This window comes from Ictidomys tridecemlineatus, chromosome 1, assembly GCF_052094955.1.
Source record: "Ictidomys tridecemlineatus isolate mIctTri1 chromosome 1, mIctTri1.hap1, whole genome shotgun sequence".
In the NCBI taxonomy this organism is placed as follows: Eukaryota; Metazoa; Chordata; class Mammalia; order Rodentia; family Sciuridae; genus Ictidomys; species Ictidomys tridecemlineatus.
In genome coordinates, this window is record NC_135477.1 from 118,412,985 (window position 1) to 118,430,738 (window position 17,754).

The window sequence follows — 17,754 nt, forward strand, 5'->3', positions numbered from 1 at the left end:
CTTTGTACGTCAAAAATATGAGATACATAAACTCTATATATTTAAAGTTAATTGTGAGTACATTTAGAATATCTAGATGGGATGGTTTGTTTTTGTGGTTTTATTGATTTCATTTTCTAATAAATCCAGGAAGAACAAGACAAACTGAAGCTACCACAAGGGAAGAAATCAACCATAATCTTTTTTTACCATTTTTGTTGTTGTTTATGGGGGTAAGATTGATTTCCTTTCTGCGTCCAGAGAAGTGAGCTACAAAATAACCTTCTGCAGCAGAAGACAGAAATAATCCTCAACCCCAGTCGGGAGAAGAGCTGCCGCAGGTCGTCGTTGCGCATGCGCACTTGCAATTTGTCCAGAAACTTGGTCCCTGGGGGCTCGCGCAGGCGCTTGGACTAGGTAGTGCACGCCGCCGAACTATAGCGCAGGCGCGACAAACCCGGGTCCGACGAACTGGCAATGTAAACCGGGTCCGCCATGCCTGAGGCGTCCCGGTGGCACCGAGGAGGTGAGGGATGTGTCTAAGGCCTGTGTGGCAACTTTAAATGCCCGGAAAGGCCCTCTTTAGCTCCAGATCTGAGATGTGACCGCAGCACTTTTAGCTCTCACACCCTCCCTTAGAGAAGCGGAGACTCACAGAACCATTTCACAAATGGAAAATGAATCCCTGAAAAGACCTGGCACTCCCCTTGCGAGGCTCTAACTGGGCCCTTCTGCTGCTGTGCGATGACCGTCACTAGGCAGGTCTCCGAAGTGCTGGGTTGCTCCAGGGATCCGTGGCCTTACAGAACTCCAGCCCGACGCCCCCTTCCCACTCTCTGCGGAAGCCTTCCTCTGCAGGAGTCAGTATTGATGGGTGGAGAAAGCGACTAGGGTCTGAACAGGGAGTTGTGTGTTTTGATTTGTTTTACTTTTTAAAGACAGGACTATGAGGAAACAACTGTGATATAAAACCTATAAAAATGACTACCTATAACCTATAAAATGACTACCCATTTACCCCAATAGGAAAATTCCATAATTATCCATGCCCCATTAAAGTGAGAATTTAAAAATAACCTGAAACCATTGCAGCTTTCCTTCACACAGTGCAACAACTAAAAATAGTTGTGTTTTTCCATCATTGTTACCTATATATTTTCTATAAATGGCATAATAAATTTGTTTTGTATCTCACAGGGACTTCGAAGCCTAAGCTACATTACAGAAAGGAAGTAGAAATTAGAACGACACTTCAGGAGTTGTTACTCTACTTTATTTTTTTAATAAATCTATGTATATGTAAGTACACAGATGTAGACAAAGATACTAATTGAACTAGAAGTTAAAATGTGGAGATAAGGGGCTGAGGTTGTGGCTCAGTAGTAGAGCAGTCGTCTAGCATGTGTGAGGCCCTGGATTCGATCCTCAGCACTACCTAAAAATAAATAAGTAAAATAAAGGTATTGTGTCCAACTGCAACTAAAAAATAAATATTAAAAAAAGTGGAGATAAAAAATAAATGACTATAAAATCATAGGCGTTGCAAAACTTCTCAAAAACAAGTGACCCATTTTAGACATTATTATCCTATTATTGATAGTATTTCTAGTTTTTAAGGGGCAAAACTTTGTTACTTTTTTTTTAAGGTCACAAATGTCATAATATGTTTCCATAGTCAATATTGGTTGAATATAATTATCCCCTTCATTTGGCAGATCTATTTTGAACATAATGCCTTGGGTTGGCAATTATAATTTGATTTCTTTTACAGCCATTTAGGTGCATTAGTTCAGTTTCATGAAGTACAAATAAGACCAAACACAGAACTTTGTCTTGGTGTCTGCCATTAACTTTGTTCTTTTTAATGACTTGTTGCATAATCAACAGTAAAATATGCTTGTGCTGAATCAATGCAAATCTTTGAGGAGGACTGGGAAGACTTCTCAATCTGCATCCCCCTATTTGTGAGTCAATGGCATTGACTTAATAAGAGCCTAGCATTTTGACTTTAGGACACCCAACATTAGTAGCTGTAACCTCACAGGATTTATCTCATATTGTTATGTGCCGCATACTGTGAGTAGTATACTAATTAATTGATTGGTGTTGCAGGGGAAAGTCTGGGTCAGAACTTAATTAAAGACAACTGTAATCAACTTTATAAATGAAGGTAGACAAGTTTATAAAAGCTTAGTTGCAGCCGGGTGCAGTGGCGCAGGCCTGTAATCTCAGCAGCTGGGTAGGCTAAGACAGGAGGATCCTGAGTTCAAAGCCAGCCTCAGCAAAAAGCAAGGCACTAGACAACTCAGTGAGACTCTGTCTCTAAATAAAAGTATAAAAAATAGGACTGGGAACGTGGCTTAGTGGTCGAGTGCCCCTGAATTCAACCCCTGGTACCCGCCCCCCAAAAAAAGCTTAGTTGCAAAAAAAAAAAATACATGCTTATTACAGAGCATTTAGAAAAATGGAAAAAATATAATTCCACTAAGATTTTATATACACACACCCACATATTCCCAGCCTTTTAAATTTTTATTTTGGGACAGGGTCTCACTAAGTTGCCCACAGTGGCCTCAAATTGTGATCCTCCTGTCTCAGCTTCCTAAATCAGTGAGATTACAAGTGCAGGCAACCATACCTGGCCCACTGTTGTGTTCTTGGCGACATAAACCCTTAAGGGTCACTCCAGGGGAACTGAAATAACTGGACCATGCAAAATAACCACACAAGAGACAGAAATACCTTTTTCTTTGGGGTTGCTGTGACGGCTCCTCTAACCTTAAGGGTCCGCAGAAAGAGAGAGAGAGAAAAAAACGTGCAGACCCCTTTTATTGAGGAGAACCTATTCAAATGAGGCAAGGGGTCAGGTTTAAGGGGGCTGAGCCTAGCTTCATGATGTCTGCTGACAGCAGGTTGACTGACATCTAGATAGGCCACACCCAAGGGCAGAGTAAAGGAAGGGAACATACAAAGGGCACTTCCATGGAACGTTATATCCCAAACAGGGTAAGAGGTAATATTACAAAGGAACAGGTGAGCATAGCTCCATCCATGGAGATGTGGGAAGACACACCCATGCACAAAGACACAGTCGCTAGCACCCTAAAGATTGGGCTATTGTCTGGGTTCCCTAGGCAACCCAGAGTGACCTATAATGATGCCACACCAATCCGAAGGGGAGACAGACACGGTCTAGTTTGGCCTCCCACAACCCACTAAATGATATTTTTAGTATTTTTCTTATAATAAATAAAAATTGAAAACAAACTGAATCTCTTCCAACAAGTGGATTTAACATTGTGAAATAAATGCAACTGTTAGGCTGTTTTAGGTTTATGTGTGCCATGAAATGATGTTGAAGATACATGATTTTTAAAAATTAAGGGTTTCTGGGACTAGGAATGTGCTTGCCTGGCATACACAAGGTCTGGGACTCTACCTCTAGCACCACAAAACAAACACCCCGAACAAAATGAAGAGCTTCTGGCAAAAACAAAACAAAACAAACAAACAAACAAAAAGACCACAAAGACATATTTAGTCTATATTCTACTCTAAAACTCACCAACCCCCAAGATAGAAAGAATACTAGGTAATATATTTTAAAACTCATACTATGTGCCAAAGGATGGTTTTTTAAATGTTCTAGCACCATTTAATCTCTCACATCAAAACTAGGAAGTAGGAAATATTATATCTACCATAGGAACCAAATCCTTACCAGACTGGTTCAAAGTCCTTAGCCTTGACTGCTTACCATACTTCCTGCCTATTCTCAACATGGGGAAAAAGCTAACTTGCAGAATAGTGGATATGCTTTGACCTCATTTTTTTTTTTTTTTTGCATATCACTTCATTTCTTTATTTCTTTTTTGATGTTGCTGGGGGTTGAAACCAGGTCCTCACACATGCTGAACACGTGCTCTAACACTGAGCTACATCCCCAGCCTCACGTATCATTTCTTAAATAAAAATGGGCTTTTATTATATGCACTGTTCTGCAACATGCTTTTTCACTTAATGTTAATATATAGCAGAAAGAAACTTCATTTTTTTTAAAGTTGGAAATATATTTCATTTAATTTTATGTGGTGCTGAGGATCAAACCCAGTGCCTCACATGTGCAAGGCAAGTGCTCTACCGCTGAGTTATAACCCCAGCCCCTGCTTTGATCTCATTTTTATAGAGATAAACTTATTTCCTGTTCAAGTGTATATGCATGAAACCCAGTGAATCTAGGTCCAACTTAACTCTAGTAGTGGGATTATAAGAAACTTCTTTCTGCCTTGAATATTTCTATTTTAGATTTTTTTAAATTAATACTTTTATAATTAGACAAAAGTCAATTTTTCAAAAGAAAATTGGGAACAAATTGTTAACATTTTAAATTCTTACATTAAACTAAAATTTTAAGCATAAATTTTTAAATAAAAAATTCTTCTCTTTAGTGACTTTTGGGATGGTAAACCCACACATGTATTACTTAAACAAGGTTATGTCATCTCTATTTTTGGACACTTCTGTATCTGGAGATGAAAGAACCAACTTTAAGTCTATTCGCAGCACAACTGATTTTTGGAAGGTAAGGTGTCATGTGACTGTGGATTGAGTAGTTTTAGGTATTCCATAAATCCTTGGTACACATAGTAAACATTAGGGAAACATTCATTGAATGAATGAATAAAAATGATTACCATTATTATTAAAATCAAATTAATATTTAGTTTTTATTGTATTGAGAACTAATTATTTGCACTGACACTGTTCTCGTAACTTTAAAACTTTGATGTTTTTGCAGACAGTCCTATTTCATTTGGAAAATATGAGACTTTTTAAAAATATTTTTTTAGTTGTAGATGGACACAATACCTTTATTTTATTTATTTATTTTATTTGGTGCTGAGGATCGAACCCATTGCCTCACATGTGGGAGACAAGCACTCTACCCCTGAGCCACAACCACAGCCCAAGATAATTTTTTTTTTTTTGTAACGGAATTGAACCCAGGGTCACTTAACCACTGTGCCACATGCCTAACCCTTTTTATTTATTATTTTGAGACAGTGTCTTAAGTTATTGAGGTTTTGCTGAGGCTGGCCTCAAACTTGAGATCCTCTTGCTTTGGTCTCCAAAATTTCTGGGATTACAGTCATGTACCACCACACCTAGTTGGAAGGTACAAGACAATTTTTTATGTGAGGATTAGGATCTAAAGTTAATCTATAATTGTATATATAATGCACATGAATGACAGTTGCTCTTCTTAAGAATTCTTAAATTGGGGCTGGAGTTGTGGCTCAATAGTAGAACACTTGCCTAGCATGTGTCAGACACTGCATTCAATTCTCAGTACCACATATAAATAAATCAATAAATAAAATAAAGGTCCATCAACAATTTAAAAAATATTTTTAAAAAATTCTTAAATTGCCCAGAAAGTACAATATACATGATTTTGATATGCAACTGGTGCATTCCCCTATTTGTGTATCCCCCCATATGTTACAGTAATGTCAATAAATAATTATGTAGATATTTAATTTATATTGTTTTTAATTACAAAAGAGAATCATTCCTTCAGCATTGGAATAGACTTATTTTTCCCACTAAACAAAGCAAGATGCTCATCTTACAAAGAAAAAACAATTAAGGGAACAGCAATTTCAGGTACCCCATATCACAGACATTTATGCAGACCAAGCAGTTAGGGAAAACTTCCCAGAAGTGATAACAGTGCTATTGAGTTTTAAAGGTTAAATAAAGGGCTGGGTGTGGTGTTGCACACCTGTAATCCCAGCTACTCAGAAGGCTGAGACTGGGGATTGAAAGTCCAAGGCAAGCCTAGGTAACAGCAAGACCTTACTTAAAAAAAAAAAGTCTAGGGGTGTAGTTCAGAGGTTAAATACTAGCCTAGTATGTGTGAGGAGACTCAGGTTCAATCTTCTGTATTGAATAAAAAGAAGAGCATTCTAGGAAAAAGGAACAAATATGTGCTACAAGTAATCCTCCCTGTGCAGCTGTTTGGCATTGTGGGCATTTGGAAATGGAAAAACCAATTAAGAATTGGACAGAATTCACATCATGAATGCCATACTATGAATTTGAAACTTATCAAGAAGCCAAGGTCATTTCCTGAGAGTGAGAGTGTGAGATAAAGTCTAAATAATAGATCATTGGTTTTGACCAGATGAAATAGGAAGAAAGAACAATAGAAGAATTAGTGGAGCTCATCCTGCCTTGTTTTTACTGTGCTATCTTGAAACCTGTATGTGGTCAATGGCAAAGAAGACAAAGGGAGGAAATTTAAAATGAACCCTGAGCGAGGTGGAGTGGCACATGCCTATAATCCCAGTGGTTTGGGAGGCTGAGACAGAAGAATCCCAAATTCAAGGCCAACCTCTGCGATTTAGTGAGGCCCTAAACAACTTAGACCTTGTCTCAAAATTTTTTAAAAGTGGGGGGATGGTGGTGAAGCACCCCTGGGTCTTTACTCTGGGGCATGTGTGTGCACAAGAAAAAAAGAAAGAAAAGAAAAAAAAATGAACTCTGGGCTTGGAATCCCTTAGAATGAGGAGACAGGGACAGAGCCAGATTAATCATCATGGCCAGAATTAGGGAGGAAAATGGTGGGAGAACACAGACAACTTTGGGGTAAAGTCATGATGTGTGACTATGACCAGCTCTGATACTCATGTATAGGAAGACAGTTTTTTTTTTTCTTTTAATGGCATTAGGGATTAAACCAAGGGGTGCTTTACTACTGAGCTACATCCTCAGACCTTTTTATTTTTTATTTTGAGACAGGATCTCACTAAGTTGCTTAGGAACTTGCTAAGTTGCTCAGGCTGGCCTTGAATTTGTGATCCTCCTCCTTCAACCTCCCAAACTGCTGGGATTACAGTTGTGCACCCCTGAGCCAAGCTGATGGACAGTTTTTAATATGGAAGGAGAGAAGGGTGATGGGATTAAATTATAAGGTGCTTAGAGCAATGCCTAGTACATAGTGAGTACTCAATAAGTGTTAACCAACAGAAGCATCATTATCATTACTATTAATGTTCAATAATTTTCATACTCTTATGTATAATGTTATGAAGGTAGATTCTGTTGATGTGAAAATATTTTCCCCATGCCATTTATCTTCCTTTGTGAAGTATATGGAAGGACCCCTTTTGGAAGGTTTGTACTGGGACTCATGGTATACTAACCAGAAGCTGTATAATTTGAAGAACAGCAGTCGCATCTACTATGAGAACATAATTCTAGGAGTCCCCAGAGTCCGACAACTAAAAGTCCGCAATAACACATGCAAGGTCTATTCATCCTTTCAGTCTTTGATTACTGAATGTTATGACAAATATACTGCTGAAAATGAAGACCTGTCTGATTTTGGCCTCCAATCTAATACTGAGTAAGTATAAAATTATATAGTAACTTTTTTTTAGCAGATAACCATTGCATCTTTTAAAATTGTAAAAATATGTGTACTTTCCAAGTAATATAGGCTGGGGTCTGGCAGGTAAGGTTATAACAATAGTTTCAAAAGTAGACTTTTGGATATAGCAGTGTTTAGAAAAAGGGGAGTGACCTATTTGGGTTTGGGGGTTTGTTGTTTGCTTACCTTAGGATGCAAAACATTTTCATTTCTTTTCCTGGCTTTAGTATATGAAATGCTTAATTATAGTGCATGCAGGGTAAAACATCATTTTGTTGCGTTTCCAATAGTCAGTCAGTTTTTCTGGTTCTGGCCAGATGCCCTCAAACTTACCCCCCAAACTTTGTGGGATCCTTAGGAAATATATCTGACACTTTTCTCCTTCCTCACTCTTACTTCAGTGATATCTTTTGTGTCTGCCCACACACTAAAAAAAAGGTAGTTTTGCTCTGTAGATGCTGCGTCTGATGTCACCTGACAAAGATCCTGTGGCCTTATTCTCCAAAGTAGCTGAGGCTAATGCTCCATCTACACTTTATGTTGAAAATGTGAAAGCCCAAAGCCACTGGCACCACCACCTCTCGTTGTCTGTCCTATGAAAATTGTAGAAATTTTTTTAATTACTGATGATTGAACCCAAGGCCTCAAATATGCTAGGAAGCATTCTTCCTCTTACCTACATACCTAGCCCTACCTTTTTTGTATTTAGTATTTTTCAAAGTGATAACAAACGTTTACAAAGGTCTACCCTCCAGAAACAGGTACTCTTTGCTCTTTTAGTTGTTTCTTGTATACGTGTTTCCAAATAGCATTCTTGCACTGCTATTACTTCATTTTACAGTTTATGGATCTGGAAGGCCATCTGGAAGGCAATTTTTCATGTAGCTCTCATATGCTACTCCTCTACACACCCATTCTACTCATTTTAGTCTCTCAATATAGTTATACCATGACTATTTTTAGTCATGAGTCAATATTTATGTTATAAATTTTAATTATATTTCCTTTCCTGAACAACTTCCCCAGAACCCCTAGGATGAATAGTTGCTTTGTTCTGGGTGTTGTGGCTCACGGCTGTAATTCCAGCAGCTTGGAAGTCTGAGGCAGGAGGATTGCAAGTTCGAGGCCAGCCTCAGCAATTTAGCCAGGCCCTATGCAACTTAGTGAGATCCTGTCTCAAAAAAAAAATAAAAAGGACTAAGGATGTAGTTCAGTGGTTAAGTGCCCTGGGTTTAATGATTGTTGAATGTGATGATCATTATCATCCAAAGTACATGTATGAAGACACGAATTGGTGTGAATATACTATGTATACAACCAGAGATATGAAAAATTGTGCTCTATGTATGTAATAAGAATAGTAGTGCATTCCACTACTATATATAAATAAAAAACAAAAAACTAATAGTAATAATAGTAATAATGACAATTGCTTTGTAGTTTTTGTTGAATTATTTATTTCTTCCTTACATGAGTTTTGGACATTCTTAAGGGATTGTATAATTCTTATAAATTTAATAAATTCATGATATAATGATGCATTCTATTAAATATTGTATTATTCACCCCTTTTCAACTCAAAATTACAAATCAATTATTTAATTACACATATTAAATTGGAATCTTAAGACCAATCTTTTAGTTATAAATTATAATTTTTCAGATTTTCATAACTACAAATACTTTAAATACCAAGCATGTTTTGGATAATCCCTGTACTTAACTGAAATTGTGAGTTAATGCCTGTCATTCTTCCACAACCAAAGTAAGAAACAATTTGTGCTTGTTTGTCTATCTAAAGCGTAAAATTCATTAATTTAAAATATTACCTGTTAAAAATTGGACACCAGTAGAGAGTGGGTGTAGCAAAATTTTCTGTTTCAGTTTAACAGTCATGTGCAGAAAGTACTCAAAAAAAAAAAAAAACACAACTGTGAACCTTTTATAAAAGTATAAGTATATTTTCCTAATGGTATCAGTGCCACCCTCCCCCACAAAAAAACAGTATTATTACTAGAAAAATATGTTTAAGCAATAATCTTTGGATAACCTTTGAAATATGTTTTGAGGGAATAAAATTTGGTTATACACATTGCAGTTTATTTTGTATTCTTTTTTTTTTTTTTTTTTGGTGTGTATAGTATTGTAGAACCCAGGGGGTTCAATTTCTTTCTCCACTACTTAGCTACATCACACCCCAGTTCTTTTCTTTCTTTCTTAAAAAAAAAAAAAAAATTGAGACAAAGTCTTGCTGAATTGCCCAGGCGGTCCTTGAACTTGCAATCCTTCCACCTCAGCCTCCTGAGGGGCTGGGACTACAGGTGTACCCCAACCTCTGCACTGGGCATGATGTGTGTACTTTAATTAAAATAAGGTTTTTACTTATTGGCATTTATAATGGTATATTACTTTAGTGAGACAAACTATGAAGCGCCTTTACCCACATTCTTGTCCCACTCAAAGACTAAACGACTCAAGACAACAGGTATAGCATGTTTAAAAAAAAAAAAAATTCTCATTTGTAGATTTTTAAGTTCCAACAGGCAACAGATGATTTTTGAAATATTTTCTCATATCACCTAGTCCTTTGAACTTAATCCTTAACTCATTGTCTTACTTCAAAATTATTCTAATACTTAATGAATTTTCTACTAGAACTTTTAAAAAACTGCCACATGTGAATCAAAGATTAGTTTAAATTCTTAGAAGACTTTTCAATTAGGCTTTCTCTTCTCTTCATTAATTTTTTTATGTCTAACAGATGGACGTATTCTACTTCTAATACCAGTTCTCCTTGGCATTGGGGATTTGTTGGTGTTTACAGAAATGGGGGCTTTATTTTCACTTTATCAAAATCAAAATCTGAAACCAAAAACAAGTTTATTGACCTTCGACTGAACAGCTGGATCACAAGAGGGACCAGAGTTATTTTTATTGATTTTTCACTATACAATGCTAATGTAAATCTGTTTTGCATCATCAGGTGAGTGATTTGAAGTTCTATATTAGCATATTGAATTGAAAAAGCATCCAGAGCCCTCACTTGGGTTTCTAGTTCGTACATACTTATGCTGATATTAAAATCATGAGCTTTAAATACAATGTAGTTCTATGCCAAAAATGAAAAAGAAGTTGAAGCAACATTGCATTTGTTGTTTCATTATTTCAGAGTATGTCTAGAAAGATGGAGAATTACATACAATATGTTAGTTTTGTATTGCTTAAGAAAATATAGTCTAATTTCTTATAATTCTGTAGTTGCACAAATCTGACATGCAGTGTTGACAGTTTTCTTTTTTATCAGATTATTAAAATCTTTTGGCTTCCCTTCAGAATTAGCTTATTTATTAAATTATTCATTTTTGTCTCAAGAATGAACTATTTGGGCTAGGGTTGTGGCTCAGTGGTAGAGCACTTCCCCCCCCCCCCATGCATGTGGCACTGAGCTTGATCCTCAGCACCACATAAATAAATAAAATAAAGGTATATGTCCATCTACAACTAAAAATATTTTTAACAAGAATGAGCAATTTAAATTTCAAACTATATGTAATATAGTTGTCAGCATCCCAGCAATTATTAGAACCTGTGGCATATTGCAAAAAGGGCCTCAATTTTTCATATATTTGTCTGCCACCCTGGGCAGTGGACACTGCTCCAGCTCTTAATGCAGGGTTTAACCATGTGACTTGCATTGGCCAATGAAAGATTAGCATATATAAGTAGAAGCTTGAAATGAGTTTGTACATTAGAACTTGCTCTCTTGCACTTCTGTAGTATCCATGGAAGGATATGTTTAGGCTGACTTGTTGGATCCAGAAGGAGGATGAGAGACATATATAATGGAGCCAACTCAGATTATGAATGGGTCCAGGGGCAAATGGCAGATATAGTACCAAACTAGCTGAGGTGGATCAAGTTCAGCTGGATCAACTGAACTTTGCAAATACTTATGAATATTTATTGTAAGCCACAACATTTTGCTAGATTGTTATCTAGTAAAAGCTAATTGACTTGAGTCTTAGCTCTTCACCACTAAGTCATTTAAGAGGCTTTTGGTTTTAACAGAAAACACCAACTTAATTTAGCTTAAACAATAACAAAATTTATTCCTGCCATATAGCAGCAATTTCACTGTCAGGAAAATACCTTTTGCAGTAAGTTCAAGGGTCTTGCTTCATTTCTTTGAGGTGGCTGCAATTTTTATTTTTATTTATTTTTATTTAATTTTTATTTATTTATTTTTTTAAGAGAGAGTGAGAGAGAGAGGGGGACAGAGAGAGAGAGAATTTTTTTATTATATATATATTTTTTTCTTAGTTCTCGGTGGACACAACATCTTTGTTGGTATGTGGTGCTGAGGATCGAACCCGGGCCACACGCACACTAGGCGAGCGCGCTACCGCTTGAGCCACATCCCCAGCCCCAATGGCTGCAATTTAAAAAAAAATATATCCTGTTTTACTTGTAGTTGGACATAATACCTTTATTTTTATGTGGTGCTGGGGATCAAACCCAGCGCCCTACATGTACTAGGTGAGCACTCTACCACTGAGCCACAACCCCAGCCCCAAGGTGGCTGCAGTTTTGTGCTCTTTTGTATTAAGCTTCCCCAAGATGGTTGTGTACAGGCAGCAACAGTGGTTATATGTTGTTCATATCTTTATTTATTTTTTTAAAGAACTGAAAGTGGAGACTCAAGAGATATTTTTAATTTTTTTTTAAAGAGAGAGACAGAGAGAATTTTTAATATTTTATTTTTTAGTTTCCGGCAGACACAACATCTTTGTTTTTGAATGTGGTGCTGAGGATCGAACTCGGGCCGCACGCATGCCAGGCGAGCGTGCTACCGCTTGAGCCACATCCCCAGCCCAATTGTTCATATCTTTAAAGGAAAATACCAACCAAAGAGAAAAAAATTCTCTCTGCTTGTCTGATTTGGTTACCTTAGGTCACCTCCCAACCTGGACCTTGCTAATTGATGGAACTCATGAGACTCTAGCATGAAATACTGACAAAAGAAATAGGATTACCATGATTAGATCTGTCTGGAGATTTAATCAGCTTCCCTTAAATGATCTGGGATGACTGAATACAATTAGGGTTCTGTTAGAAAGAAGGGGTGGGAAAATAACCACTAGAGAAGCAAAATTTTAGTGATCTACTTTTCTCTAATAGGTCTTACATTTTTGTTGTTGTTGTTCTGAATGGAATATGGAATTAGAGTTTTCTCAGACCAGGGAATTTTGCTCTTGTGCAACAGCAAAAACACCTCATAAAACACATCATCGCTGTTAAAATTTGTATAAATGAATAAAACAAATGAACTCTCCACATAGTCTTTCATACTGTAGTTCTTGTTTTTTTCCTCAGAGAATCAGAAGTTTTTACCAATATCAATCACCCTCCCAATAGTCTTGGTCAGGATAAAGTAAAGCATATAATCACATCTATGTTCCAAATGAGAGTGGAAGCATCATTAGGTTAACTGGCTTAAAGTTAGATGAAGTACTCTAAGTGTTATACTTATTCTGTTACCTTTATTAAAAATTATTTTTTAGAAACTTCAGGAGATTTTGAAGCTGTTAACATGATAGTTAATATGATAGTTAATCAATTCTTAAAATTTGTTCTATGGAATTCTAGATCAAGATTGAGAGAAATGGCTTTATATTTAAGGAAGTTTGGGAAATTTTGCGCCAACAGTTTGGATATTTGCAGTGTGTATTTACTTTTGGCTCTAAGAAATACTGCAATAGGTTTGTTTGCTTTAATTAATTAATTGTTCATGATCTTTCACTAAATTTTTGAGAAAATAAAGAAATGTTTGAGGTTGCCTTCTTTTTTCAAGTCACATGTAAACAGCTGTTAACTATAGAAGCATATAGTCTACACTAAGACAATATCTGTTTTTCCTTTTGTATCAATTATGAAACAATTATTCATTATTATTCTGCACTTCAGATCATAATATTGAATTTCTTTGATTTCACTCACCAATCCAACATGAAACTACCATGTACAAGATGTTAACAGTTCTGTTTGTTACTGGGTTATGTCTGGTTTTTGTTGTTTGTTTTAGAAGCATTTTATTCCATTACCAATAAATTTTGCTAGTATCTTTAGGTAGTAATAACTGCACTGTAACATTGAGATAGAAATGCTTGTTCCTTAAATTATTGCAAATTCCTAATTACTTAAGGCAAGCATCTACCACTGAGCTATGACCCCAGCCATAAATTAGTTTTTGTGCTTCTGTTTACATAAATCTTTATATTTCAACATCAAATGCCTAAAGTAAACAGAAAATATTTGTTTTAGTAGAATATATGACCTTGACATTTAGAAGATAGTTTTCTCTGATAAACTGAAGGGGGGGAAATTTTATTTCCCTCTTTTGAAATATTCAAGTATTATGAAGAGAGTCCTACCTAATAACAATAACTACAGTACAGCATTTTCTTGAACAACACCTCATCCTCCTATGGAGATAAATTAGTATTTCCAGTTATGAACAAGCAATCTGAATAAAAAGTAGACTAAAAGTCTGGCTAAAATCACATCTTTTTCTTTTAGATTACTTTTTATTTTTAGTACCAGGGATTGAATTCTGGGGCACTTAACCACTGAGCCACATCCCCAGCCCTTTTTTAGAGACTGGGTCTCACTGAATTGCTTAGGGCCTCACTAAATTGCTGAGGCTGGCTTTGAACTCAGTCCTCCTGCCTCAGCCTTCGAGGCTGCTGGGATTACAGGCATGTGCCATAATGTCCAGCTAGAAAAATTTTAAATTGAACTTACGACCCCAAGGAAATGTATAAAATATATGATTATCATTAAAGAATGCATCAATATAGATTAGAAATTTCACATTGAGTTAAGTACTAAAATACAACTACTTGAAATGCATACTTTCACAAACCTGATTTTACAGATTGGTGGCAGAATTCCCTGCAACTGGAGGAATACTTACTTCATGGCAGTTTTACTCCGTGAAGCTCCTCAGATATGTTAGCTACTATGATTATTTTATTGCTTCCTGTGAAGTCACATTTTGCATTTTTCTTGTTGTTTTCACAACACAAGAAATCAAGAAAATAAAAGAATTTAAGTCTGCTTATTTAAAAAGTATTTGGAACTGGCTAGAATTACTACTTTTGGTGGTGAGTATATATTCATATGTATCATCTAAGGGGATCACATATGAACCTACCAATGAGGGAGATGTAAAAAACAGAATTTCTATTCACATGGGATTTATTTTGAAGCTAGAAGTATCAAACATAAAATGAATTGTCACAGCACTTACTAATGACATGCCACTAAAAGGCAGAATTTTTTTTTTAATTGGTATTTGGGAGGGCCAGCATAAACCTAGAACAGGTGCTAAGCACAGTGGTGCATGCCTCTAATCTTAAGGTTGCAGGAGGATCACAAATACAGAGGTCAGTCTCAGCACCTTAGTGAGACCCTATTTTTTTTTTTTTTTTAGTTGTGGATGACCTTTATTTATTTATATGTGATGCTGAGAATCAAACCCAGTGCCTCACACATGCCAGGCAAGTGCTCTACCGTGGAACCACAGCCCCAGCCCCAAAACCCTATCTTAAAATGAAAAATAAAAAGGACTGGATGTAGCTCAGTAGTGATTGTTTTTTATACCATGGTCTTGACATCTGTTAACAATAAGATTCTGGCATACCATCCCACACTAGTAATTTTGAGGAAAAGAAACCAGAATAACCCTGGGGCCAGGCATGATGTCACAAGCATGTAATCCCAGTTACCTGGGAAGCTGAGGCAGGAGGGTCACAAATTCAAGGTCAACCTGGGCAATTTAGCAAGACCTGGTCTCAAAACAAAACAAAACAAACAAATGGGCTGGGGATGTAGATCAGTGGAAGAGAGCACCTGGGTTCAATCCTGAGTCCAAAAATTAATAATAAAAAACATGAAAAGAGGGCTGGGTTTGTGGCTCAGTGGTAGAGCATTTTCTTCATATGTGTGAGGCACTGGGTTCAATTCTCAGCACCACATATAAATAAATGAATAAAATAAAGGTCCAGCAACAACTTAAAAAAAAAAAAACATGAAAAGAAGAAAACAAAACAAAGGTCCCTAGAACAGAGCTTGGGTTGTGGCTCAGTGGTAGAGCACTTGCCTTGTATGTGTGAGGCACTGGGCTCAATTCTCAGCAGTGTGCTTAAATTTAGGAATAAAATAAAGATCCATTAACAACTAAAAAAAAATTTTTTTAAATCCCTAGAACAGGTGATTGAGTCCATAAATATGAATTAAAGCACATAGTGGGTTTCTCTAGCCACACTAAAAAAAAACCCCAAAAAACGTATTTTTGTTGACTTGATGGTAAGTGCCTAGAGGTCCCAGCTGCTTGAAAGCATGAAGTCAAGAGAGTCACTTGAGTCCAAGATGAAGCAGATGTGGGTAACAGAGTGAGTAGGACTTCTTTAAAAAAAAGAAAGAAAGAAAGAAAGAAAGAAAGAAAGAAAGAAAGAAAGAAAGAAAGAAAGAAAGAAAGAAAGAAAGAAAGAAAGAAAATTATCCCTTACAAGGCCTCATGTTTCATTTAACATGAATCTTTTTGAGCAATTTTTTATTCCAGGTTTCTTTAAAATGTACTCTTTGACATTGTCTAAATTTGCTTTTCTCCTCACACTAAATTGAGAAAGTAAGATGAAGACAAAACTAGGAAAAACTGAAGGTGAGGAGGGGGCTTGAGCAACTAGAGGATGCCTTGTGGGCACAAACGCACCAGGACTGGGAAAATAGTCCCTTAAGAAATGCCAAAGACTGGGCCGGGTTGTAGCTCAGTGGTAGAGCGCTTGTCTAGCATGTGTGAGGCACTGGTGTTTGATCCTCAGTACCACATAAAAATAAATTAAGATAAAGGAATTATGTCCCTCTGCAACTAAAAATATTTTTTAAAAACCCACTAAAGACTGCCAGGTCTAGTGATAGGAATGTTCTAAAATAAACAGATTTAAGTAGGACAAAACAAAATGTTATGAGCTTGAAATTAGGAATAGTCAATGAACAAACATGTCTGGCTTTTACAATCTGATCTTTTCCCTTTTTGGCCTGTAGTTATAGCCAATCTAGTACCTAAGGCTTGTTTCCCAAAACCAGATTGAAAATTTCTCAGATAGTGTAACATCTATCTCTCCAGTATCCTCAGTAATATCTAACAAAGGGCACAGAATTAAATGTTTAACCATATGGGTATTTCAAGCAAGAAAAGCAAATGAATTGTTTCATGGCAGTTATGAAGCTCTGTTTCCTAAAATAATCTGGACCTGAAACCTGCTTTTAAAATGGTTGTTAAGGCATTCTAGAAGGGTTTATTTTTTGTAATTGCAGTTTTTTTTCCCTTGTAATATTACATGGTAGAAAATATTCAACTTTTAGGTATTATATAGATCAGAAACTCTTATGGCCTATGCAGAGTAACATCATTTTTATACACTTGTGCTTTATGACTAAAAAAAGCAGGTAGTAAATTAGGTTGGTCCAGGGAATGAATGTCTTCATGTTTATGAGAATTATACTACTTTCAATTTCTGTACATTGAAGATTGTAAAAATGTATGTGCGCTGTCCCTCACTTTTTATTAAACTCTTTTTTTTTTTTTTTTTTTTTTGCAGTACTGGAGATTGAATTCAGGGGCATTCTACCACTAAACTACATCTCCAGCCCTTTTTATTTTTAATTTTGAGACAGGGTCTAGGTTGCCTGGATTGGCCTCAAATGCCCTTCTTCTGTTTCAGTCTCCCAAATTGCTCAAATTTTACTAACATTTTTTTGTTCTGGGAATTGAACCCAGGGGCCCTCTGCCACTGAGTTACATCCCCAGCCCTTTTTATTTTTTATTATTTTTTTAAAATTTTGAGACAGGGTCTTACTAAATTGCTGAGGATGGACTCAAGCTTGTGATCCTCCTGCCTCAGCCTCCAAAGTCATTGGGATTACAGGCATACGCCACTGTGTCTGAACTTTTTCAAGTGTTTCTTCATAAGCTGGCAATATTTAGAAGTAGAAATAATTTCTAATTTAACCTTTCTTATTTTTCCATTTTTTAGTTGTGTTTTACAGCTGTTTCCTTCAACATATACTGTAATATACAACTTTTTCTCTTACTTGGACAGCTATTGGAAAATACTGAAAAATATTCAGATTTCTATTTTCTTGCATACTGGCACGTTTATTATAACAATATAATTGCTGTTACCATCTTCTTTGCATGGATAAAGGTATTTGTATTTTATTAGATTACGTAAGACAACACTATAGTAGTATAATAGCAACTTAAAGTGATAAAGGGA

The 17,754-nt window shown here is 36.2% G+C and overlaps 1 protein-coding gene across 4 annotated transcripts in view; it reads left to right on the top strand.

Annotated features, from left to right (window-relative positions):
- Nucleotides 1–365: 365 nt before the first annotated feature.
- Pkd2l2 (polycystin 2 like 2, transient receptor potential cation channel) overlaps nt 366–17,754 on the top strand; it is a 36,204-nt gene continuing 18,815 nt past the window's right edge. For 3 of the 4 annotated variants that reach the window (XM_078045732.1, XM_005327240.5, XM_078045750.1), the window contains exons 1-7: nt 366–505; nt 1,177–1,278; nt 4,428–4,561; nt 7,134–7,390; nt 10,176–10,397; nt 14,349–14,577; nt 17,512–17,682. In XM_078045732.1, the coding sequence (XP_077901858.1) occupies nt 475–505; nt 1,177–1,278; nt 4,428–4,561; nt 7,134–7,390; nt 10,176–10,397; nt 14,349–14,577; nt 17,512–17,682 (1,146 nt within the window). In that variant the 5' untranslated portion in view covers nt 366–474. The remainder of the gene's footprint in view (nt 506–1,176; nt 1,279–4,427; nt 4,562–7,133; nt 7,391–10,175; nt 10,398–14,348; nt 14,578–17,511; nt 17,683–17,754) is intronic. The other variant, XM_078045742.1, reaches the window with a different exon arrangement.